Below are 26,518 nucleotides of genomic sequence, written 5' to 3' on the forward strand. Positions count from 1 at the left end.
GATTTGCCATCCTCCCTAAACCAATGCATCTTCTCAGCTAGCTGCTTCCACTCATGAATCCTCAGGGGCCCTTAGGAATAAAATAAGAGCTGGGCACTGCTGGCTTATGCCCATAACTTGAGCTACTTAGATGGCTGAGATCTGAGGATCACAGTTTTAAGCTAGCTTGGGCTCAAATGTCCATGATTTTCTTACTTCCAATTAACCAGGAGAAGGCCAGAAGTAGAGGTGTGGCTCAAGTGGTCATGTGCCAGTCTTGAGCAAAAAAGACAAGAATACAAGGTCCAGAGTTCAAGCCAGAGCATGCACACGTGCACACGCGCACACACACACACACACACACACACACACACACACTAATGAGGTGGTTAAGTCAGGTGCTCTCCACAACCCATGCCATTGATTGGGACTGTCTAGCTGTGTGGCCGTGTGGCTTAGCATTAGCTCACTATATATGGGAAACACACAATGCATGGCACCACCTCCTTGCTTCACCAAAGCATTTCTCTGGGACTTGGTATGCTAGAGTGTATAATGAATTCCACTCTGTGTGAAGTTGTCTTCCTAAATAAGAGGTCACCATAGCCAAGACCAGCACAAACACAGTTCCTTGAGACATTTAGCATCTCGGTCCATTGGAGGCAAGGGTGACTGTTCGAAGGAATAATTCTCTCAGTGTGCTATTAGTGGTTCCCCGCCCTCCCCGCTAAAAGCAGGAGCCACATAACCAAGATGTGAACTCAGGCCTACCAAATCCAAAGCTTTGGCATGGACCCAGCGAAAGATGTTGTTACATGCTCTGTGAGGGATTGTGACACTGGAATTTGAGAATCACTGGCTCTACACATGTTGGTATTTAGTAAGTTACAACTTAACACAACTTAGCTTTGGTCCAGATAGTACCTACCTCCCAGTGAACTGTGTCCCCTTTACTTACTTCTTAGAGGCCATTTTCTTTCTAGTACTAAGGAAAGGCTAGAGCTCTGTAGCCAGAGGTGACTATGAATCAATGTTCCTAAGACCTAGAGGAGAATTGGCCTGAGAAGATTTCTATGATAATGTTCTAGTGACTGTACAGGAGTCAAAAGGAAGTGATAGTGGCATCTGAATTTCATACTGGCCGCCTGGCAAGTATGGTAAGACAGAACCTAATGCAGCTTCTCCCAATTTCTGCAGGCCTGGTACACAGGTGGCATGTAAGCATTGCCAGTCTATTGGTTAAATGCACCACAGAAGGGCGAGGGTGTAGCAGAGGTCCTCTTGGCTGTGCATCAGGGATGGGCTGCGTGATTTAAGGGCCAGCCTCCCCCGGGGAAAGATCCTATCATCGGCCTCACCTGTGCAATAGGAGCTCCCCCACAGTCTGCAGAGCCTCTTCATCTCCCATCCTCTCTGTGCAGTGATAATTCTCTCTGTCTTAATGATTTTGGCTGGAAAATGGTGACTAGTATCTCCCACATGAATAGAGAAAGAAGGTAATCGGAGCCATAAGGCAAGCTCTGCACTGCTTCTCAGTTGGTTCTCTCATTTGCCTGATTCCAACTGGGCCCACGATGCTGCCTGCTCGGTACTACCCAGTTAGTCTGGCTAGCCTCTCAGTCTGCACCCCGGACTTCAGGCTGATTCAGCTCTCTGCTTGTCTTAGAAATTACTTCATCCTGGAGGGGACATTGGCCCACCTAGAAGAAAGTTGGTTCCCATATTCAGACCTCTGGTTAGTGCAAATCTTTTTTTTTTTTAAATTACAGTGCAAATGTTAAAATTAATGCTTTTAAGTGGCATCTCTATTTTTGACTCACTCCACTTCAAGGAGCACCTTTTCCAGCTTGTTATCTAGATTTCTCTCTTCTTATCTCTGTTCCAAAGACTATGCCAAAAAAAGCAGATGCAAAGACCTATCCACGCCTAACTCCTTGCCCCAAAGTCTGGGCTCTATAAAAGATTCGTTCTGTCAACTGTTAGCTTTCAGAACTGAGGGCTGTCTTCTCTCCCTTCCCTCTTAAACCCATTGCCTAACAATCTTGCCTTAACCTTTTGCCAAATTCTGCACTTCTGTCAGAGGTGACTATGAGTGTTTGAACAGGTAACTTTTACCTTTGCACCTCTATTGCAACAAGTCCAAAGGTTTCAGGTGAGCTGGCTAGACACTGAAGGATACACAGTACCTAAGTACCATAACTGTAGAAAGAGCAGGACAGCTGAATGTGGTGCTGGCTCAGTCCATCTGTCTGTGCGGAGAGAGTTTCCTAGATTCAGGAAGTGGGAGAATTCTTACAAGGTAAGCTGATATAATCCTACCTGCTCTGTTTTATGTCTACAAGACAGTGGGGATGGGTTGGTGTGGGACAAGAAGGTGCATAAATGTCTATTCTCAGCCTAAGACTCTTTTACAGGTTATTTGGTGAGTAGTAGCCTTATATGACCTGTGAGGAGTCAAAGAAGAAAAAAAAAATCAGTTGGAAAAGGAGTGGTTGGAATCACCTGAATGCTAGCAAGTAAAGGAATTAGAAAAGAATGGTAAATCCACTGGGGGGAAAAATTATAAACAAGATGTAGGGTTTCCTTGTCTTCTATTCAGAATTTTCAGTCTCAATTTGGTTACTGAGACTACCCAACAGCTGCTGAGGGCAGTGATTCCCATTGGAAGAGAGAAGGGAATCTTCAGCAGATATTAGTAGGGACTGGAGACTCACACGATTTATTATTGGCTTACCACCCTCTGAAAGATAGGTAGTTTCGTTCTATTCAAAGATAAGTGGTATATCTGTGAGCTGTTCAATGGCTAGGAGAGGGATGGCTCCAAGTTGAATCCTGATCTATCATTGCTAAGGCTTCTTTAAAACACAGAATCCTTCTGTGTTGCTAAACCCTTCATTTGTTCTCTGAAATCTTGTCACTCACGTACAGGTAGGATCAGATAGAGCAATCTGGTGAGATTGTGAAATAGCCCAGGAATTTTTTATCTTGAGTTGTCAGTTCTGGAGAGATCACTAATAATCATCATGATGGTGGTGATGATGATGATGACGATGATGGTGATGATGCCTCCTCTTCTTTTAGCCCTTCCTTTACACTTAGGCAGGAAGACGGTGCCTGCCCCTCCCCCGCCCCCTTCTGAGTTCCGAGGACAGAATGAGGCTTGAAAGCCATTCTGGTGTTCTCTGAAGGAATTTGTCTCTTGGGGGAGCCGAGTTTCTGAAATTAAATAAAAGCCAAGGCTTCCTCCACCTCTGAGAAATCCCAGAAGATGGAATGGGCTGAATTTTATCCTTCTCCCAGGTCCAACAGCTCCGCACTGAAGTTCTCAGAGACCGTGGCCCAGCTGGCTCTGCCCTTTTTAACTGGAGGCTAAGGACCTCCTCTTTACAGAGAGAACAAATCCTAATCTAGCTCTAGCAAAGAGTCAAGTTCACCCTGCACTTCCTGCGAGCCCTCGCAGGGATCAAGCCCGGGAGAGTGCTTATGTCCTGGCTGTGTCTGTAGAGTTGGAGTGGGGAAGTGAGAAAGGGCAGGGAAATACCTTATTTCTGCTTCCAGATCTGAGAGCAGCCGCTCTAATGTTCCTTTGAGTCCACAGCCTTTAGGTAAATCAGATGAATGTGGCAATGCCAGGGAGCGAGAGAGGCGGTGGAACACAGATTTAACTTAAACTTGTGTGAGAGGAGGGGCTGGTGGGGGGGGGGGTGGGGAGGAGCCCTGCCAGGTCATGGCTCACTGCCCTGCTCATTCCTGCCTGGGCTGTTGATCCCTTGAGCTCTGTGAGAAATGCTTTGAGGACTGAGGCAGACAGTCCTGGGGACTGGAGAGAAGGAGGATCATGGTCTCAGGATGGCCCTGAGGGTGGAGGTCCTTCCTTACTGGACTTTCCTGTCCTGTGAATCTAGCAGGGAACAGCGTCACCTCCGCTTCTATGACAGGGGAGTGAGGGACACGTCGAGCTGTTTTTAGTTCTTCTGTTTGTTTGTTTGTTTGTGTGCCCTGGTTGAGAGCTAGCTGCACCCACCAGGGCAGGGTGGAGACACCCATGCAAGCTGGCTTGTGTGTGAACCCTGAGGTGCTGGGGTTAAAGGCTTTGCAAAGGAGCCAGGGTAGATTTGGCGCTGCTCTCCTCCTGGTCAGAATACTTCCACTTTCAGTTGTGAAAGAAAAAGCAGGAAGTGAAGTCCCCGGAGCAGGGCCACGTTAGAAAGCTGGGCCATGGCCTGAGCCAGGACGGCTCAGCTCCAAGCAGGGCATAACTGGGGACACTCTGAGGCCAGGCTGCTTGCCTGCATGGACGCGCCGAAGCTGCCCTGCCTCAAGGCTGAGAAGAGAGGGACAAGGGCTCCTGTGCCAGGAAGAACTCAGAGCCAGGGAGCCTTATTCGCTGGAAGCCTAGGGCGCTCGGGCCCCTCACCAGGCAGGGTAAGAGGATGGCCGTGGGGGAGGGGTTGTTACTCAGCCAGGGCTGCTGTGAATGTGTGACCCAGACATCCTGACTCCCCATTTCAGCAGAACAGCTGGGAAGTTAAAGCTTGCTGCGGGTCCCACGTGTGTGTGTGTGTGTGTGTGTGTGTGTGTGTGTGTGTGTGTGTGTGTGTTTACACACACACCACCTTCTCTTTCCCCACTGATGGCTCCCTAGACACTCCAAGGGCCACCTGGAAATCCCTAGTTCAGGCAGGATGAGGGAAAAGATGAGTAGGAGGCAAAGATGGCTCTTTCTCTGGCCTCTCCTGGGCAGAGCGACTTCCACAGAGACCATCTTTGTGCGCCTGAAAAAGCTCCACGTGGTGGCCTGGAAGCTTAGCTTCAGTCTTCAGTGGATAATAAGTCCCTTATGGTTAAGAGTTGATTGTGTAATTCAAACAGACCAAGAGCCTTTTCTGAATGAAGCTGGTACCTTTTCAAAGGTAAGGTCACAAGCTAACTTTACAATCACCTTGAAGCATTTGAGGGAAGTAGACATTTGGAAAAATCTCTGCATTTGGGGCCTGGGATCTTGTATAGGATACCAACTTTTATTGTAATGGTCTTATTTGAAGAGTGGGGTTGAATATAAAAGTCCAACTGCTAGGTAATTGCTATTTTTAAACAAGTAGTGTAAAATAAGATAAAATACTAGTTTAGTTTTAAGCAATAACCTAAAGTCACTCCATGGAGTCTTCTCCTGGTGAGGGGACAGATGTTTCAGGTAAATACAGAATCTATCTTGGTGTGGCATAAAAATTTTTGTGGGTACCACTTGTGTGCCTGGCCCAGTGAAAGAAATAAAAACCTAAATAAAATAAGAGTTATAAATGCAAGTGCTTATGGATGAATAGAGTGGATGGTATCTGATGGACTGCTGACAATGAAATAGGGCAATTCATATTGGGTACACTTCAGAGAAATACATTCAATTTAATTTAAGAAATAAATAATACCGCCAGGTGCCGGTGGCTCATGCCTGTCATCCTAGCTACCCACAAAGCTGAGATCTGAGGACTGAGGTTCAAAGCCAGCCTGGGCAGGAAAGTCCATGAGACTCTTAGCTCCAATTAACCAACAGAAAACCGGAAGTGGCGCTGTGGCTCAAGTGGTAGAGCACTTGCCTTGAGCTGAAGAGCTGAGGGACAGCGCCCAGGCCCAGAGTTCAAGCCCCATGGCCGACAATAATAATAATGATGATGATGATGATGATGATGACGATGATGATGATGATGATGATGATGATCAAGAAGCTGAGATCTGAAGATTGTGGTTAGAAGCCAGCAGTGGCAGGAAAGTCCATGAGATTCTTATCTCCAGTTAACCAGAAAAAATCCAAAAGTAGAGCTGTAGCTCAAGTGGTAGAGCGCTGTCCTTGAGAGGAAAAAAAAAAGCTCAGAGACAACTACCAGCTACTGAGTTGAGTTCAGGCCCCAGGACTTGTGCTAGGACTGGCACAAAAACAACCACACTGTCTGAGCCCAGCTCAGACCTGGCCTGTAATCCTACCTACACCGGAGGCTGAAACCTGAGAAGTTTCAAAGCCCAGCCCCCCGCAGGAAAGTCAATGAGACTCTTCTCTCCAATTACCTACCCTCCCCCCAAAGCAGGAAGTGGAGTTGTGGCTCAAGTGGTAGAGTATTGTGCTTGAGCCCAAAGGCTCAGGCACAGTGTCAAGATCCTGAGTTCAAGCCCCTGGGCTGGCACCAAACAAACATCTGCACCAAACAATGTTTCAGCTGTGCAGTTAAATAGATCCTGACCTAAAGGGTCTTTTCTCCCTGGCTATACTATAACTCTTTTAGGGCACAGATGCAGAGAGGGAGCTATGGAGACAGGGAAGAAGAAGAAGCCAGTGATGTACCTATACATAGTAGCTGCACATGCTTAATCAAGACAGCCTTTCAATGTAGATGACTTTCACCATATTGTAGTTAAGAAAGGGACAAGGCTCAGAGAGGTGAAGCAACTTCCCCAAGGTCACACAGCAACAGCAAGTTATAAAACTTAGACAGAAGCTGCAGGCAGTTTGATGCTAAAAGACTGTTCATCGACTCAAATGTAAGATTGGCTTTCCTTTAGATTTCCTAGACATTTTAATTCATATAGAGATACTTATGCCAGGAACTGGTGACTCACACTTGTAATCCTATCTACTCAGGAGATTTGAGATCAGAGGAGGCTGAGATCTGAGGATTATCATTTGAAGCCAGACCAGGCAGGAAACTCTGTGAGACTCTTATCTCTAAATAACTACCAAAAAGCTGGAAGTGGAGCTGTGGCTCAAGTGGTAGAGTGTCAACCTTGAGCAAAAATGCTAAAAGATACTGCCCAGACCCTACTTCAAGTCCCAATACTGGCCCAAATACCAGCAAATTCATATGTAGTGACCTAGACACTAAATATTGGGGTTTGCATACTTTTCTGTAAATTTCATAGATAGCATTTATTGAACATTTTCTATGGTGTTCTGAATACATTTTACTATTTAATTTAAAAGTCCTATGAAGTGGCTTCTTCATTTGGTAAATGAGGAAAGTGAAGTTCAGAAACACAGTAATGGCACTAAATGCCCTATGATTAGATTGAATTGGAATTTGAACTCCAGCTCACTTAGTTCCAAAGGCAATCAGGGCCTCCATTTCCAGTGAGTCTAGTGTCGTGCATAGGCCAAAACCAAACAGAAACTAGAAGAAATATACCTTTTGAAAATCCTTCCATCTTAAATCCATAAAACAGAAGCAGGTTGGACATTTGCAGAGGCTGGGGTGAGGGCAGGAGGTAAAGTACTAATGTTTAATGGGTACAAATTTTTATTTGGGGGTGTGATAAAAATGCTTTGGCATTAGATGGGATTATGTGACATTGTGAATGTACAAATGCACTGCGTTGTTTGCTTTAAAATGGTTCATTTTTTGGTCAATCTTATCTGCATTGCACCTTTAAAAAAGAAAAGAAAAAAATACCTTCCAGGCAGATGGGGTTCCAGACTAGAATTCAGAGACTATTTTTAGAACCTATAGTGTGTGGCTTGCTCTGTCTGCCCCGCATGGCTCACCAGCAGATGTGCTGAGTCTTGGTCAGATACAGCTAGAGGTGACTCTCAAGTCTGGCCACCTTCTGCAGGTTGGTGTGACCCCCAGCAGCCATGGCCTCAGCCATCATAACTCTCACTTCATTGTGCTGTGCGTACATTCAAGTCTGCTTTTGCCATCCGTGACCAGGCATCCTGAGATCAGAAATAGACTCCTCTTGCTAGCTCCCTCCTGTGACACAGGACCTGACCCTTCCTGGGTTCTCTGTTCATGGAGTGTGAATAAACATAAGAGTTCATGGGGTTTAGAAGGTCAGATAGCTCATGCTCTGCTGTTGTAGATCTCTGAATCTTCTTGGGTCATTCTATTCTAAGCACTGTGGTGTTTTGAGTGGCTTGCGGGAGGAAGAGAAGAGGGGGGTTGAGTCAGAGATAGACCATGTCTCTTTCAACTACAGTGTTCTATTTAAGTAAAAATGAGGACCTATTGACAGGTGCTGACAATGTATGCCTGCTCTCTGAGCTACCTAGGAGGCTAAAATCCAGAGGATCCCAGTTTGAACCCAACCCAAGTTGGAAAGCCCATGAGTCTCCAGCTCCAAAATAACTAGCAGAAACACAGGCTGAAGTGAAGGTGTGGCTCAAATGGTAGAGCACCAGCTAAGCAAGCAAGTGGAGAAAGTACTGGAATGATAATAATAGTGTCATTAAGGAAAAGGAAAATGGGGAGTTATGAATGCATGTAAAGGGAATGAAGACTTTGATCTTATCCTTTCTTTTGGGGCATCTTAGACCACAACACCTGATATGGATAAGGACTTGAAAGGTAAGGGAATAAGAAGGAAAGAAAGCTACTCTTTGCTGAGGACATCTCAGGGGCTCAAGAGCACAGCAGATATGGTATATGGGGCTTGTCTGTATGCAGTTGAGAGAAATCAGTGCTCAGTGACATTCAATAACTGTCCCCAGGACCACTCGCCTGGAAACTGGTAGAGCTGTTACCCTGGTGTCTGAGGAGACAATAACCTTAAAAATTTATCTTTGCAGCCAAGCACCGGTGGCTCATGCTGTAATCCTAGCTACTACAGGAGTCTGAGGTCTGAGGATCATGGTTCAAAGCCAGCCCAGGCAGGAAAGTCTGTGAGACTCTTATCTTCAATTAACCACAAAAAGCCAGAAGTGGAGCTGTGGCTCAAGTGGTAGAATGCTAGCTTTGAACACAAAAGCTCTGGGACAGGGCCAGAGCTGAAGCCCCAGGACAGTTTCCCCCACTCCCCCGAAAAAAGTTTGCCTTTGCAAACAAGAGTGTTGGCAATAAAGCTTACGGCTTGTATCTTGGGTCTGTTGGCTTTTGACCATTGGTCCAGCCGGGTAATACGAGAGCTGATTCTGCAGAGAACTGGGACGGGAAGGCCTCTTTCACAACCTTTTGCGTCACCCAGTCTTTATTCCGGCAGGGGTGATGGGGACCTAGTACTTTGTCCAGCCTATCTACCTTTTTACCATAACCTCTTATCAAGTCCAGCGGACTTGTGATACTCATTCTCCTTACTCGATTCTCTCATGATTCACTTGGTCAGCAAGAAGCCCAGGGAAATGTTCACCTGGACAGCAGGGCTGTAAGATGATGATTTGTTTGAAGTACAATGGTAGATCAAGGTTGGCCGTATCAACCTAAGTGCCAGTGGGATTTGTCACTTCCTGTTGCTGCCCTGTGGGTGGTACCACAACTGAATGAGTGAATTGAGTGAGTCCACTCTTAGTATTTGACTTCACAGGGGATAGGTTATTAAATACTATTCTCTCCCACTGCTCAAGGCCTGGTCCCCTCTAGTGTCTCGGTGAGTCAGATTGACTCTGATGGCGCCGTAATGGCACCAAGCCCCAAACACTACCTCATTCATCCTTCTCAGGGGCCTTTCCTTCTGTCCTATCAACTAGTGGAGGATCCTCTTCACTGTTTCTCACCTGAATTCCCATTGCCCCACCCCTCTTGTGCCTCTCGTTACATCCAGGTCCTTCCCCCACTTCCATTTAGGCCCAGCTAACCTAATGTAGTCATGGGTCTTTTGAGTAAAAAAGTGGATAAGAAACAACATTGGAGAAAGAAGGCACAGAGACAAGGAGCGAGGTTGCAATCAGGATTGGGTCTTGCCATCCATGGGCTCCATCGGTGGAATCATCACTTCTGATTATTCCTGGCAAAGAGATCATTGGCAACCCTGCCAGGAGAGCAGGAATCACACATTGTTGGGTCTCTATGCACCATAAAGATATTTTGATCAATGCCAGTCTATTGTAGCCTCTCCCATCTTCAAATTCATGAGCCCTTCCACATACTGAGCCATTCTGCATGTGTTTGCATGTTACATGGACTCATAAGACACCAAAGGCAGGAGTTACATTTTCTTTTTTTTGTTACTAGTCCTGGGGCTTGAATTCAAGGCCTGAGCACCGTTTCTGTGCTTCTTTTTGCTCAAGACTAATACTCTACCACTTGAGCCATAGCACAACTTCTGGCTTTTTCTGTTTATGTGGTACTGAGGAATTCACACATGCTTCACACATGCTAGCCAAGCACTCTACCACATTCCCATCTCCTAGGAGTTACAGTTTCTAAGTATCTGCTTCTCAATTCCTGGTATAGTATCAGGCATGGGTCCAAGACTTTCTTTGCCTTATTAAAAGTAAGTATAAAGGTAAATGAGAGGTAGGCACCAGTGGTTCATGCCTGTAATCCCAGCTACCCAAGAGGCTGAAATCTGGCTTAAAACTACCTAGGTAGGAAAGTCTGTGACACTCATATCTCCAATCAACCACCAAAAACCAGAAATGAAGCTGTGGCTCAAATGAAAGAGCACTGGCCTTGAGCAAAAAAGCTAAGAGACATCACCCAGGCCCTGAATTCAAGCTCTAGTACCAGCGCGTGTGCGTACACACACACACACACACACACACACACACACACACACACACACACACACACACACACACACACACAGAGCACATGAAAAGCACAGAAAATAAACATACCTTGGCCATGCACATTCTATCAAGGGCTTCCAAAGCAGGGGTACATCCCACAGGGAATTTGTCTTAAAGTATTGTGGTTGTATGAGGGAACTTAATTATAAAATTAGCATAGTATGTGCTCTGAACCCAAGTTCTCAGTGAACCTTGACCTCACACAGGTTAGACCGCTGAGTGTTGCTCACGGGGCAAAGCCCTTGACTGTGGCATTCCACAGGAAGATACAGTCACAGGAAGGTACGGTGGACTTTGTGACTCTCCACCTACAGGAGTAGATTATGTTCCTTGTGGGACTGAATTCTTCAGTGAGGTTCTTTTAGTAGACTCCCCTCCCTCAATGCCTTCCTCTGAACTTGTGCCAACAGTGAGCAAAAGAAAGAGATTCCCACTGTACCTCACAGCCCATGCCAGGTATGCTAGAATCCAAAAGCTCATAGAAATGCACATGGAGTGGTCACAGAGGGACTGGCTGAGAGGAAACAGCTAATCCTATCCCATTTCTTACAGCCTTCCTGAACTCAGTTCCCAACACATTTCTTATGCAATTAGGCAGCAAAGATATCACCAGTGGATATTCCTTGAAAACCCAGATCACTTATTGAGTATTTGCTTGTACTCATGGATGTCACCCCAAGCCCAAATCTCACCTTTTCACTACCACATGCTCTCCAACTTGGATTGGCCAGATACACCCTAGCACTAGTACTAGGAAGGTGTGGGAAGGTGCAGTCACTTGTTTGTTTTGTTTTAGTTTGTTTTCCCTCCCTTCTAATTATTTAAACAACCAAACTGAATCTTTCTGTGGGATGGGAAACACTCTTCAGCCATCTCCTGGAGTTTTAGTAAGGTTCCTTTTGGTAATGCTGTCTTCCTGCTCTGCTCACGTGGCGGTGTGCCTACGCAGTCTTTGTGGAGGTAACGTGAAGCCATTTTCTAATCTGCTTGGGGACAGCTCCAGTGTTTGTGCTTCTGTGTACCCTGGAGCAGGTTCCCAGGTGAGGAGAGGAAACTGGGTCATGTGGTGACTATGAGATGGTGGCCTGAGCACACAGGCACTGGTGAGTGGCTAGGAAGCTATCTACAGGCTCACATGTCAGCTCTTACACGAGCCTCTTAGGTATTCTGGAGTCAATGTTGAAAGGTGCAGCTATTCACAGCCCCAGAGACTCAGACTTTACCTTTGTTCTGGTTTCTTATCTGCTGAGGAAGGAAATGTGTTCCACTCTCAGAGCTGCGACAGGATCACCAGGCCTGGAATGGGTGGTGTGGAACACATAGTTTGGGACCTGGGAGAGCTGCACTTGGAGAAACAAGCCCGGGGTGTATTCCTGTGTGTGTTCCCAAGCAATGCACCCACCAAGGGGGAGTAGCTTCCTGAGATGGGGTAATACAGGGCCCTATATATCATTGTTTGTTAAACCAAACAAAATCTGTCCTTCAGAGGAAACTGTCAACCCAGTGAGATCGATTCCCCTCCTAATTAAAATTCTCCTTCTTTGCTAGATCCTCAAGTCCTTTTTGCCTTACTCGATTTTTTAAAAATCTTGTTGTTGCTGTTACCATTCCATGGTGTTATAACTATCTAGTTATTGTTTAGGCTTGTTGCCCAACTCCTCAGTGGAAACTAATCCCAGGAGGGCGAGATTTCACAGCTAAAGCTGCAGCATCAGAAATGATGTCTGATTGTCAAGCCCTTCAGTTTGTTTTGATTTAATGACTGGATACTCCAAAACTTTCTGAATCTCCATTTCTAATCCTTCCCCTTTTATCCACCTTTTCCCGTTCGAATTACTGTTTTATAAACACAAATACATGTAAAGTTCATCACAAATGAGAACATGCTGCACCAACTTGCCCACCTACTTAGCAATAGATTATGGAGTTGTTTTCATTACATGTAGATTTATTTATCTGCCATGAGTTCCATTATGTTCAAGTGCTATATAATTCATATGGTTACCTATGTACCCAGGCTAGGATACCTATGTATCCTAGGCTCTTGAATTAAAAACATTATAGTTTTAATGATGATGAACTTAATATCTAAGAATTAACGTTATGTGGTAAGCACCACAATTATATTTATAGCATTATGAGAAAGATATTACTATTGTTATTTTACAAATGAGATGCTATCCGGCTGCCCCAGTTCACAAAGAAGACAGCTAAAATTCTTTTGGCTCAACACGTCCTTAATGTTTTATGAATCACTTGTAACAACTTTAATTGAGCCAATGTCTTCCTCTAGGATAAATGAATAGGAGAATCGTTAGGTCAAAGGGCATACATTTAAAAGGTGGCAGAGGGAAATGAGCATGGCCCTAGAAAGTTGGCTTTAAAGTGTTCCATGTGTTCCTTTGTTTAGGAATTAGATCCTTGCCTGACTGACATGTTTGTCTACCTTCTGCCATTTATCTTTTGACTGTGTCTTTGGTTTCTTTTCTGAAAGGCAATTTAAAAAATTATGTAATCAAACTTGACACTTCTGTTCCTAGGTTGCAGTTACATGTCAATCTTCAGTCTTATACCAACATCAAAAAAATTTTCTCCAATACTTTCTTCCCAAATATCCTTATGAGCCAGGCACTGGTGGCTCATAATCCTGTAATCCTAGCTGCTTAGGAAGGTGAGAACTGAGGATTGTGGTCAAAACTAGCTAAAGCAGAAAAGTCTATGAGAGTATTATCTTCAATTAACCAGCAAAAAGCCAGAAGTGGAGTTGTGGCTCAAGTGATAGAATGTCAAACTTGAGGAGGAGGAGTGGGGAGCCAAGCAAGAGTGTGAGGCAATAAGTTCAAGTCCCAGTACTGGTTCACAGATACACACACACACACACACACACACACACACACACACACACACACACACACACACACACACACACACACACACACACACACACACACACACACACACACACACACACACACACACACACACACACACACACCCTTATGGTTTTTGTAGTTTCTTATTTAAGTCTCTTAAACTTATTTAAGCTAAATACTTATTTAAAAGTCATTTTAATAAGTCTTTATTAAGTATTTTAATAAGTCTCCAACTTATTTTTGTTGGAGTATGGCAGTAATCAGCTTTTATGTATTGTCTCTCTGAATGGCTAGACAGTTGTCCCAATATCTTTATCATAACTAAAAAAATAATCTATTTTACCTTGAAATACAACTTTGTGCTTGACTATAGCATGTACAGGGTTTATTTCAGGATTATTTTATTAAGTAGACTTATCTGTTTATGACCAATAGAAAATGTCTACAGCACAATAATAATTATTCAAATTTGGGCATGTTTACTTCTTTACAACCTACCCAATTGCCGTTAATTTCAAATTGTTTCATCTCTTCAGTGTACTTTCCACATAGCTTTTTAGTTCCCAAGGAAATCCTCTTGGTCTTGTATTAGCAGGTAAAGACTAGGACTTTCCACATTTCAGACCTTTGTATATGCTACCAATCTCAATTTTTTGTTGTTGTTGGTGGTGGTGGTGGAGCTTGAACTCTGGGCCTGGGTGCTGCCCCTCAACCCTTCAGTTCAAGGCTAGCGCTCTACCACTTGAGCCATAGTGCCACTTCCAGTTTTCTGGTGGCTTATTGGAGATAAGAGTTTCGCAGACTTTCCTGCCTGAGCTGGCTTTGAACTGTGATCCTTAGATCTCAGCCTCCTGAGTAGCTAGGATTACAGGCGTGAGCCACCTGCACCCAGCAGATCTCAACTTTTTATGTGGATCTTGTACCTTTATACCTTTATTTTTACTAACGAGAATGACATTTTTCCATACTTTTCAAATTTACTATTTGTGTAGAATGAGGAAATCACGGGTGTTCAGGGTAGTTACTTTGGTGTCTGGTCACTACAGCTCTCATTTATCCTTTTTCGCTCAAGACACTCCAATCTACGAGCCTCCAGCTCCACTTCTAAGTTTTTGCTGGTTCATTGGTTCATTCTCAGATTAGTCAGCTCAAGCTGGCTTTGAACTTGAATCCTCAGATCTCAGCTTCTTCAGTAGCTAGGATTATAGATGTGAACCATTGATACCTGGCTGCCCTGAGTCATTGTGGCAAGTCATGTTATCTTCTCTTTCCCTAGAATACACACACACACACACACACACACACACACACACACACACACACACACACACACACACACACGATGCAAATGAGTAAACTGGTGTTAGAAAAGGTGAAGTGCTATGGTGGACTAGGCCTCTGAGAAAACTGGGTGAAGGATCTGGCATTAGGCACATACCTGGCTCACCTTCACTGCAAGTTAAGGAAGGCCAAGATGATCACATCACTTCAGGTATGCTCATAATGTAATGGGCTTACAATGTCCCATTGACTTTATGGTCTTTGTGGTTAAGGACAAAGTGGAAGGTGGCAAGATTTTAAGGATCACATTAGGTTAGAAATGGGAAACCCAGTCAACTGAACTTTTATATACTTCTAAACAGCACATTGGCCTTTTTAAAGTCATTAAGTGTTATAATCTTGTGTGACATTGTCCCTAGGGCATAGTGAGGACACAGGAAAGAATGTGTTAACTAGCTGACTGTGAGAACTTAGGGACTCTTGGTTTCCCTTTTAATGAGCTTTCTGTCACCACAGGATGAGCCCATACATGCAAGAGAATAGAGAAACCAATTAAACCCCAACAAACTTGTGCCACTTTCTACAAGGTAGATTTTTTTTAAGTTTATAATTGCAATTTGCATATCATTATTGCACAAAAAATAATTCACTCTCCAGGCCAGGAAAAAAAGCAAAGATGGCTTGCATTATTTTCTTTACAATTCAAGAAACATGAGATAACATTAATTTATGTCTTGGCTAGACTTCCTCCACAGTCAACAATGCAGGTGTCTTCCTTCCAATTCATTTAAGCTTGGAGAAGGGGAAATACCCTCCATGGTCTGTGGTGTGTGCTGGAAACACATCATCTATAAGATTAATTCATTATCTTACCAAAATGACCATATCAATTCATTATCTTATCAAAATGCTGATTTGTAAGGACTCATCTCAAAATTGGCCATGGTGAGTTTTTCTTTTCTTTTTGAGACAGGATTTTGCTGTGTAGCCCAGGCTGAGCCTCAGATCCACTATATAATTCAAGCTTCTGTAGGGCTGGAATTACAGGTGCAGGACACCACCATACCCAGGCAGAATGAGTTTTGCTAGACTTGCATGTGTGTGTGTGTGTGTGTGTGTGTGTGTGTGTGTGTGTGTGTGTGTGTGTGTGTGTGTGTGTGTGTGTGTGTGTGTGTGTGTGTGTTGGTACTGGAACTTGAACTCAGGGCCTTATACTCTCGTTTGGCTTTTTGGCTGTAGGCTGGCCCACTTCTGGCTTTTTTGGAGGTTAATTGGAGAGAAGAGTTGCTGGGGTTTTTCTACATGGACTGGCCTCAACCTTGATCCTCAGATCTCAGCCTCCTAAGTAGCTAGGATTATAGGCATGAGCCACCGGCACGTGGTTGGACATCTTTTGGGGAATTTGAGAGCAAGGGATAATGGATTAACTGAGGGTTTTGTTTTTGTTTTTGTTTTATTTGTCGGTTGTGGGGACTGAACTCTGGGCCGGGGTGCTGTCCCTGAGCTCTTCAGGTCAAGGCAAGCATTCTACCAATTGAGCCACAGTGCCACTTCAGGTTTTCTGGTGGTTATTGGAGATGTTTCATGGACTTTCCTGCCCTGGGCTGCTGTGAACCATGATCCTCAGATCTCAGCCTCCTGAGTAGCTAGGATTACAGGCATGAGTCACCGGCACCTGGCCTGCAGGTATTTAGAACAGACAATTCCAACCTAGTAAAGTGGTCCCTCATTCAATAACAATGGCATGGGCACAAGAGGCATGGCAGCCATGAAGCCTCAGCTAGAATGTCAGCTCAGGGAGGGCATGGTTCATAAGGGACCAGAGCCATTTACATATTGAACTGTGTTATGGAAAAGAGAAAGCCTGGTCCATGACTGGAGAAGGAAAAATAGCACTAAATAAGGTGACCAGCCAGCTAGCCTCTGAGGAGGTGACTGTAAGAAATACACAAGCATATTAGATCTGAGGAATAGGGTCAGAGGCAAAGGAAGAGCAAAAACTCAGGTTCAGAGGAGGAAATAGGCTTAAAGGTAGGATTCTGAAGGGGATTCATACACACAATAAAGAAATCCAAGGTTCTCTTATGCCACATGGATGCTGTGCCCAAACCCAAAGTCTTAGGCAAAAACACAATTGTGTAAAAGAGAGAAACTCTCAAGAGAAAACTGTAATTTAGCCTGAAGACTTCGGAGCAATAAACAGCCAAAAAGAAAAAGTCTAGATTAGAAAATTTCCTTTAAGAAAATGAGATTTATGGGAGTTGGAGCATGGCTTAGTTGGTAGAAATGAATGAAAGTGTCACATCATGTGTCAAATTTGAGTTCTGGTTTCAGACCCCCCGCCAAAAAAAAAGTATAGAAAGAAAATCAGACTTAAGCCAGGTGCTAGTGATTCAAACCTATAATCCTAGCTAGTTAAAATCATAATTAAAATTATAGTTAAAATCACCTTGAACAGAAAAGTCCATGAGACTCTTGTCTCTAATTTACCTGCAAAAAGCTGTAAGTGGAGTTGTGGTTCAAGCAGTAGAATAGCAGCCTTGAAAGAAAAAGGCACATGAACTCTGAGTTCCAACCCCAATATTGGTACAAAACAAAGAAAAAGGAAGGAGGGAAGGAAGAAAGGAAGGAAGGGAGGGAGGGATTCTTTGTCTATTTTGTGGTTCATTCTTTTTGGGGGGGGTGCGGTCATGGGCCTAAACTCTGGGCCTGGGCGCTGTCCCTCAGCTCTTCACCTCAAGGCTAGCGCTCTACCACTTGAGCCACAGCACTACTTCTGCTTATGTGGTGCTGAGGAATCAAACCCAGGGCCTCATGCATGCAAGGCAAGCACTCTACCACTGAGCCACCTTCCCTGCCCATGGTTCATTTGTAATGAAAGTTCTTTATATATCCTTTAGACATTTATCAAGAGAGACTTTAAGAAGAAATGCTGTCCTAAACCAGCAAAGGGGCAAAATTGGGGAGGGAGGTTCTGAATCTCAACAAGATTGGTTCAGGAAGTATGGAAGGGGGCATGGAGGTAGGAGATATTCCTTCATCTGGCTCACACACAAAAGCAGTTAGAAGCCAAGAAAGGAGTGACGTTGGTTCTGGCCATTCAGAGGAGGGTCAGCCTGGGATCTGGAGCAGAGGCATGCTGCTGTTCAAAGCTGAGAGAACTTTTTTCTGTGGGTTGATCCTGGCATGTGTTGTGGCTTGCTCTGCTGTGTATTTGTGACCCAGAAGGGAAACTCCCAGCCACAGCATGATGAAACTCTTTACTACCACATACTTCTCCCTTCTCCATTTGCTCCTAATGAGGAGTGACCTTAAAGGAAAAGGAAATGTCATCACACCAGCTGCTTGCAGGAGGTTCTGTGTAGTAACAGAGCCATTTATTTGATCATGTGTGGAAATATTCACAGAGTAGAATTGTAACCAGAATTTCCCTATCCTACACTATAGTTAAGATCTCATCTTTCCACAGCCCTGGCCTTCTCCTACTGAGAGAGTGTTTATAACACACAGTATAGTTCTAGATCCTTTCTAGGGCTGATCTCATAAGATCTAAAATGTATATGTGTGTGTTAAGCATTAAAACAGACACTATTAAGAGAGTGCAAAGACAACCCATGGAACAGGAGAAACTATTGAGATTATATCATTGATAAGGGTCTAGTGTCCAGGATATATAAAAGAGCTCTCTTACAAATCAACCATAAAACCCCCAAAGAATCCAATTTAAAAAATGAACAAGAATCTGAATAGACATTTCTTCAAAGAAGAAACACACATGGTTCACAGCACCTATCATCAGTCAGCTGGGAGATACAAACCAAAAGCACATCGAGATTCCATTTCAGACCCATTAGGACTGTGACTTTTCAATACCCCAGAAAATAGCATTGGTGGTGAGGATATAAAAAAATTAGGACCTTCTTTCTTGGTGTGGCATATAGGATGCTGCTGCCACTGTGGAAAGTAGTGTGGTAGTTCTTCAAAAAGTGAAATATAAAATTATCATATTACCCAGTAATTCTCCTAAGTATATACCCTAAAGAATTGAGGAAGATACTCAAACAGAAATTGGAATAATAATATCCACAGCATCCCAAAGTAGAATTAATTGAAATATCCATCAAATGAAAATAGAAAAAATGAAGTATGCCCAGGTGACAGAATCATATTTGGCCATAAAAAGGAATATTACTGATGCATACTACACTATAGATGGACCTTAAAAATACCTTATTAAATAAAAGAAGTCAGACACAGAAAGTTATATATTATATGATTTCACTGATATGAAATATTTAAGATAGTGAAATCCATAGGAACAGAAAGCAGATTAATATTCAGCCTAGGGGCTGAATGAGGATGAAATGGGACATAACTATTTAGTGGGTATGGAATTTCCTTCCATTTTTGGAATATTTTGAAACAAAAGATGATGGTAGCACAACCTTATAAATGTAGTAAATACTGCTGAGTTTTTGGTCTGGGAGTTTTTTATTTTTATTTTTTGTTTTTTGGTGTGGTTTTTTTGTTGTTCGTTTTGGATTGGTTTGTTGTTTGTTTGTTTGTTTTGTTTTTTGTTTTGGTAGTACTAAGGGTTGAACTCGGTGTTGTATGCTTTCTAGGCAGAGTCTCTCCCACTTGAGCCATATTTCCAGCTACTTTGCTTTGCTTATTTTTTTAAGATAGAGTTTGGCTTTTTTTGTCCATGCTGGCTTGGATGGTAACCCCCTATTCCTACTCGCTACTGTAATCTGAGATGGTCATCTTGTGCCACTACATCCGACTTTGTTGACATAGGATCTAGTGAACTTTATTTATTTATATTTTTTGCCAGGGCTGGCCTGGGACTACGATTCTATGCCTCCCAAGTAGCTATGATATAAATTGCCCATTTTAAAGTAATGTGGAAGTGGCAAGAAGGAACTATCTGAAATTCCAGGTATCTCCTACTTTAGTTGGATACCCGGTCAATGATAGCAAAGGGAACCAGTAAGTTACTTCGGTTGACAGATAAATATATCCTTCAATACCTTCTGCAAATAAACTCTCTTTTCACTCTCAGGAAGTTAGGATTGGAATTTCTAACCATCTCCCTCATTGTTCACGTAGTAGGCAGACTCATTTATTTCACTTGTGGGCAATCTAACCAAAGTGTGCCTAAAAGAAATCATGTACTGCAGACCTTGGTCCACAGTAAACGAGGAAGTAACTTTCAAAGCTCTTACAGTTTGCCACTAGTCAAACTGAGGTTGTAATGCTACCTAGTTTCCAGTTCATACACAAAAATCCAAAGAACTTGAGACTCACAAATTGATATAATTTTATAATTATATGAATTTCATAACGAGTTTCATAATTTAATAAGAATATAAATTTCATAATTTCAAAAAAATGGAGAGCCTTGCAGATGAAAGTTGAAGCAAGGGTATATTTTAGCTAAGAGAGAAGAATAGAAAGAATTAGAGAAAAGGAAGAAACATTTCCTGCCCTTAATTTCATATAGTGTTTTTTACCTGGAATCTTTATAAAGCAGGCCAGAGGGAATATATGTGATCATGCCTGTCTAGCAATTCCTGATCATCAGAGACAATCAGTGGTTCTGTGTGGCCATAATGATTGCCGTTTATTATTCTGAAGCATGGAGATGTACTCTAGGCCTACCCAGAACACAGGGACACTAGGTGTTTCAGGACTTCCCTTTGCCAGGTCTGACCTCCACTTGTGAAGAGTGTACAGCTTCGTAACACCTTAAAGTAGAAGACAGGTGCAGAGAGGCCAATTATGTTCTTATTCGTGTAACTTCTAAAGAAGGTGATAGAAGGTGAGCTGGCTAATCTGGTTTTTCAGTTCTCATTTCTGTGTCTGCCATGTTCAGTATTTATTGGGGTTTGTTTTTGTTTTATTTATTTTCATGGCTGCTCATCTATCTGCCCTGTAGAGGAAATCTGATGGTCAGGTGACCTTGTGCCCATGTGACTATGTGCTAACAATCAGCTGGGGTTGACAGCATGTGCCCCCTTGAGACTAGTCAAAGATTCTCTGTCCCTTTCCTCCTACTGGGTTACATGCCAGGTTGCTCATCCTCCCTCCTCTCCTCTCACCCCTATAGCACCACCACTGAACAGAACCTTCACCTTTAGACTCTACTCCAAAGAGTATCGTAAAGACTCCCATTAAAATGTAAGTTTGCCATCTAGAGGAGAGAGTAAAAGTCCCCAGAGCCACAACTTATTCCCACAGTAGAAGAAGCTCCAGGTAAGATCTGTTCATGTGCAGCTAAGATTGGGGTAGAGGGAAGAAGCTCAGGTGATAAGAACCAGCTAGGCTAGTCCCGGTTTTTCAGCCCGAGGGCAGGGATTAGTGGTGGACAGGAGAGGGGAGCACAAAGCAGACTTCTCAGCTTTGGCATGCCACTCGTTCTGCCAGGGTCACAGTGTTGCATGGGATGGACTCCCTTCCGAGCTCAGGTTAACTTGGTTGGCCTAAATATGTTGTACTGTATGCCTGGTTCTTGCATGTTTTTGGCCTCTGGGGTGTTGTATAACTCCAGGTATGCCTGGACTACCCCAGCTGTCCCAACCCTGCCAAGGAGTTACAATCATGTAACCAGCCCCTGGTGAGGCCTGGCTTTTTTTGTTTTGTTTTGTTTTCTTCTTCTAATGCAATGTGGAAGCAAAGAACTTGAGACTATCCTTTTAATCTCTGGAAATTGTTCACCTCCATAAAATGAAAAGCAACCATTCTGACATTAGGCCACAACCAATCAAGGGGCAGCAAAAAGGATCAGGAATAACTCAGGGTCACTTCTGTGGCTCTCCCTATTCTTATGCACACACAATTCCTAGGCCTATGGCTTTCCTAGATCAGAGTACAGTGTTACCCTCACAGAAGCCAGCTGATGTCACCTTCCCCAAAGCTCCAAGGGCAGTCATGATCCTAATCTAATCAAACTTTTATTTGGGCTTATTTTGCCACCTTCCCCCTCCCCCCGGCCCCCCCCCCCCCCCCGTCTTCTTCTTCTTCTTCTTTTTTGCCAGACTTGGAATTAAACTTTGGACCTGCCTTGTTCTTGCTAGGCAGATGCCCTGCCACTTGAACCATGCCCCCAGCTCTTGTTTTGCCTTTTTGATTTTGAGTAGGAACCTTTGGCCTCTTCTTTGAGATATTGTTCCATCAAGAGTTGCAGTAAACTTGGAAGAATGCCAATTTGGAGCTTCAGTTGCTGTTATCTGTAAGGTGCCAGACATATTCAGACACTTGGACCATAGTGGAATCAATAAGAAAAACTGAGTTGTGATTTTATACATTTTTAGCAAGGAAACAACAATGGGAAATAGTGTGTGAATGTGGACAAGTCACCTTCCCCCTGGGAGCCTCCAATTTCTCATCTGGGAAATCCTACTTTATAATATTAACTCATTCAATGAACCACGACATCCAAACACTCCATCTCAAGGCTGGACATAGTTATTGCTCCTTAGGCTGCTATTATTATCATCCTGAGTCTGAAAGCTATGAGATCATAGTTGAAAAATGTAGCTTCAGCAAGGGTAGTTTTCTCATAGTTGCTCCTGCTAGAGTAGTTTGGAGCTGAACTTGGCTGGAAACTAAGACAATCTGGGATGAGGACACTTTTATGGCTTTAGTTCCTTGAGATCTTTTCCTGGCCTCAATCCTCAGTGCTCACCATGTGTTCAGCCCGGTATCTGGCATCCTTTTTGTGCACCTAGATAATGTTTCTCTTGAGATAGGGGTGGGAAATAATTTCTTAGGGGTCCCTGGGGGAAAGGATATTGGACACAGTCAATTTGTTAATCTCAGAGGCTCTCCTGGTACTCCCCTCCCCAGAAAGAAAGAGAGAGAGAGAGAGAGAAAGAAAGAAAGAAAGAAAGAAAGAAAGAAAGAAAGAAAGAAAGAAAGAAAGAAAGAAAGAAAGAAAGAAAGAAAGAAAGAAAGAAAGAATAGGAAGGAGAGAAAGAATAGGAAGGAGAGAAAGAAAGCAATGAGAAAGGTTTATCTGACCAGCAGGAAATGTCCTTCAGGCAAAATGATTGATTTCTAAAACCTGTGACGTCACCTCTCCAGACGTCTCTCCTCTTCTGTTTGGTTAACACAAGGGAGATTTAACCGGAAGAGTCCCTGACCTGTGGGTCTGCCTGAACTGAGCAGGGGAAGCTGCCTGGCACAGCCGGCTCTGGCTCAGCTTAGGCTGGGTCCAGCTGACCTTCCTCTAGGCTCTGGGAGCCAAAACTAAAAAGGCAGTCAGTTCTCAAAATTATCTGGGAAATGATTAACTTCTCTTCTTTGATCCTTTCCGCCTTGTGTGAGGACGGTCAAGTGGCCAGGGTGGAGAACGAGTTCTGTAATTTCCACCATTGCTAAGGTAAACAGTGGAAGAAATTCTGCCAGAGAGATCCACCTCTCTTTGGAGTGTGTGTGTGTGTGTGTGTGTGTGTGTGTGTGTGTGTGTGTGTGTGTGTGTGTGTGTGTGTGTGTGTGTGTGTGTGTGTGTGTGTGTGTGTGTGTGTGTGTGTGTGTGTGTGTGTGTGTGTGTGTGTGTGAGAGAGAGAGAGAGAGAGAGAGAGAGTCTCTGTAAACACAAACTATTAAGTAAAAAACTATAGCTGCTTCCGCTGACTTTTTTTTCTTGCTCTTCCCCTCCCCCTTTTTTTTAAGGTCTACGTTCCCTGCTGCTGGTCACAAGGATGCTTTTTATCTTTAACTTCTTGTTCTCCCCACTTCCCACCCCGGCACTGATTTGCCTCCTGACTTTTGGAACGGCCATCTTCCTATGGTTGATCAACAGACCTCAGCCATTCTTATCCCCCATTGACCTGGATAATCAGTCTGTGGGAATTGAGGTAATTTTCCAGCCATCTTTCTAGTTGGACAGCCTTGTTCAACCAAACTATAGCTTCAGGTCCAAGGGATAATTCATAAAGAGGAAGGGGTTTAGGTATAGTGTAGGAAAGAAGACTTTTGAGGTTGCTGATCAACAGACCAACTACAAATTTCAAATTCCATCATTAGTATATTTTTCAATAACAAAATTAAAACATAGCTAGATCACAGGATGCCAGAAATCAAAATCTGAGGTTGGCGAACTACAGGCTTTAGGTAACTTCTTTTCTTGTGTAAGCTGAGAAAAGTTTTTGTGTTTTTCAAGGGACAAATAAAAAAGGAGAGGGGTCACACTAAATTTCCCAAAGCCTAAAATAGTCTCATCTAGCTGTTTAGAGAAAAAGTCTGCTAATGTATGATCTAGATGACGGAGACAGGAAGTAGGGAACACTTTGATAGAAATACCCGTCATTTGAGAAGGCTTAAAGAAGATGTTTTCTTGATTTTAAGTCTGACATCAAGTTAACAATCATTCTGAATACTGGTAGAAACTGAAGGGCTAATTTCTCCTAGTTTTTATCAAGGCACCGGCTTCCTCCTACACCTATGTTGACACTTGGAAAGTTCCAAAAATGTTCTTTTCATCTCTTTGTGAATAGCATTGTCTCCTTTCATCTTATTTCTTCTTCAGAGAGCAAATTTTCTTGTTCCTTTGCAGACTGACAGTCCTTTCTCTTCTTTTCACAAGCTCCTTTCATCTACTCAGGAATCTTACCTCGAGTTCTGTGTTCTCTACCATCCCACCATCTTTTGTGCCATCAAAATTTCCACCTTTCTTTGCAATTTTGCTGTCCTGTCTGCCCCCAGCCACTCTCTTCTCTCAGTCTTTCCCACCAGAGATCTTTAGGAGTAGTCTCTTTGTTGATTTCTTCTTCTGACCTTCAACCTCTCCAGTCTGACCTTTTGCCATTCAAGCCTTCTCCATGGTACTGGAGACATATCTTTATTTACAACCTACCTTCTGAATTCAATGGCTTCTCCTTTAAGCTTTCTCTCAACTGACCTGAGACTTCTTTCTTGAAACTTTTTGTCATACTCTCTATGAGGTGGCTTCCTAAACCAAGGGAGTTTTTCATTGTCACCTGGGTTTTTTCCTCTCTTTATCCTAGGGTGTTTTTTTTTCCCCCTCAACATCTTTTGATTCATTTATACTAGTTCTCTCTCTCTCTCTCTCTCTCTCTCTCTCTCTCTCTCTCTCTCTCTCTCACACACACACATACACACACACACACACACGCACACACACACACACACACACACATACACACACACACACAGAAACACACACTTTTCTGTTCTATCTCCAAAGATGATGAATTGTCTTTGGTTCTTTCTTCTCCTGGCAATATTCCCTTGGGTTCTATACTTGTTATTTATGCCCTTCAAGTGCTTCCTTTATAGACCTTACCTTGGCTAGTAGTTTACATTTTTTTGAACACTTATCCTTTTTAGATTCTTTTTTAGATTAATGTTCCAGAGGGTTGGACCACACCTGTAGCTCCTTCCATCTGGTAGCCTAGTGAAAAGGTCCCTATCTGTTTCCTCTGTCTTCAATTCCCAATTTTCTTTTTTTTTGTCAGTCATAGGGTTTGAACTCTGGGCCTGAGCACTGTTCCTCAGCTCTTCAACTCAACGATAGTGCTCTACCACTTGAGCCACAGCACCACTTTGAGTTTTCTGGTGGTTTATTAGAGATGAGAGTTTCACAGCCTTTCCTGCTGGGGCTGGCTTTGAACCATGATCCTCAGATCTCAACCTCCTAAGTAGCTAGGATTATAGGCATGAACCACCGATGCCGGCTCAATTCCCAATTTCCTATTTTCTTCCCCCAGCAGTAATCTTATGATTTGATTTGCCCCCTCTTCTTTAAGCTCCCCTCCTCCCCTGCCCTTTTTCAAGTTGTTCTTTTTTTTCTGGTTGTTGCTCTTTTTTCTCTCTCCTACCTTACTCAAATTATGTCTCTACTAAAATCTTATTTCTTTGCTGGAACCTTTCTACTTTTTATATAGAATCAGCTGCTTCATTTATTTCCCAAATCATATATTTTTATTATGGTATGTACTTCACAGTATTATATTTGCATGTCTTTCCCCTTCTTACCTACCACATTCCAGAAATGTCAATATATGAAGTGCTCAAAGCCCCTATTTGATCTAAACTCGCATCTATAGTATCTGTGCCCAGTGCCTAGGATGTAATGTAGTATGATGCATTTGGCATAGATTTAAACTTAACATTTTCAAAAAATAGAAATCTATGCATAGAAAAGTCTTTCTCCTCCTCTCTCGCTCTCTTTCCTTCTCTCTTTCTCTCTTCATCTTTATATGCATTCACATTTATATATTACCAGATAGAATCATGACAATTTCTGGGTGGTGGGATTTCAGGTCAGATTTTCTGTTTTCTTTAGGTTCATATATACCAAAATTTCTGTGGTGTGATCATACCACAATTATGAGATTTAGAAAACTGAATTAGAAAATTGATTCAGATTTAGAAAATTGATCAATACATGTCAGATTTTATTAGCTTTTCTTTATAGTTTCACTTGTTCCAAAATTTCTGTGCTACTATTTTACCACAGTGAAGAGATTTAGAAAACAGATAATATCACTTGACCTCAAAATCATCACTCACATGCTCTTCAGCTCAGCCCCTTAAGTTTTTGTAAAAAGTACAGTGAGACTTGCACTTGGGCCTAAACTTGGTCTTGTGTCTTAGGGAGGAGCGCGGAAGGGTGCTTACCAGAAGAACAACGACCTTATGCGTTATTACTTCTCAGATGCCAAGACAGTGTATGAAATTTTCCAGAGAGGACTTGCTGTGTCTGGTAAGCCTGGCCTGGCCTGTAAGAAGCTTCAGGTGGAACTGTCCCACATTCTTCTCCTCTGTCTCATTTCTAAAACCCCAGCTCTTTAGATGTCATGGCCCCAAAAGGAACATAATGTACAAGTAGAGGCAACATTAGCCTCCGCATGGGGGATAAGTCTTGGAC

At 43.2% G+C, this 26,518-nt stretch overlaps 1 protein-coding gene across 3 annotated transcripts in view; it reads left to right on the forward strand.

The window, feature by feature from the left end:
* Positions 1-2,174: 2,174 nt before the first annotated feature.
* Acsl5 (acyl-CoA synthetase long chain family member 5) overlaps positions 2,175-26,518 on the forward strand; it is a 50,542-nt gene continuing 26,198 nt past the window's right edge. The window contains exons 1-3 of one of the 3 annotated variants that reach the window (XM_069987990.1): positions 2,175-2,278; positions 23,299-23,483; positions 26,245-26,353. In XM_069987990.1, coding sequence (XP_069844091.1) covers positions 23,328-23,483; positions 26,245-26,353 — 265 coding nt within the window. In that variant the 5' untranslated portion in view covers positions 2,175-2,278; positions 23,299-23,327. Of the gene's footprint in view, positions 2,279-4,050; positions 4,405-22,808; positions 23,006-23,298; positions 23,484-26,244; positions 26,354-26,518 lie in introns of those variants that run through there. The other 2 variants (XM_069987988.1, XM_069987989.1) reach the window with 2 other exon arrangements.

This window comes from Dipodomys merriami, unplaced genomic scaffold (assembly GCF_024711535.1).
Source record: "Dipodomys merriami isolate MVZ:Mamm:240054 unplaced genomic scaffold, mDipMer1.0.p SCAF_35, whole genome shotgun sequence".
Classification (NCBI taxonomy): Eukaryota; Metazoa; Chordata; class Mammalia; order Rodentia; family Heteromyidae; genus Dipodomys; species Dipodomys merriami.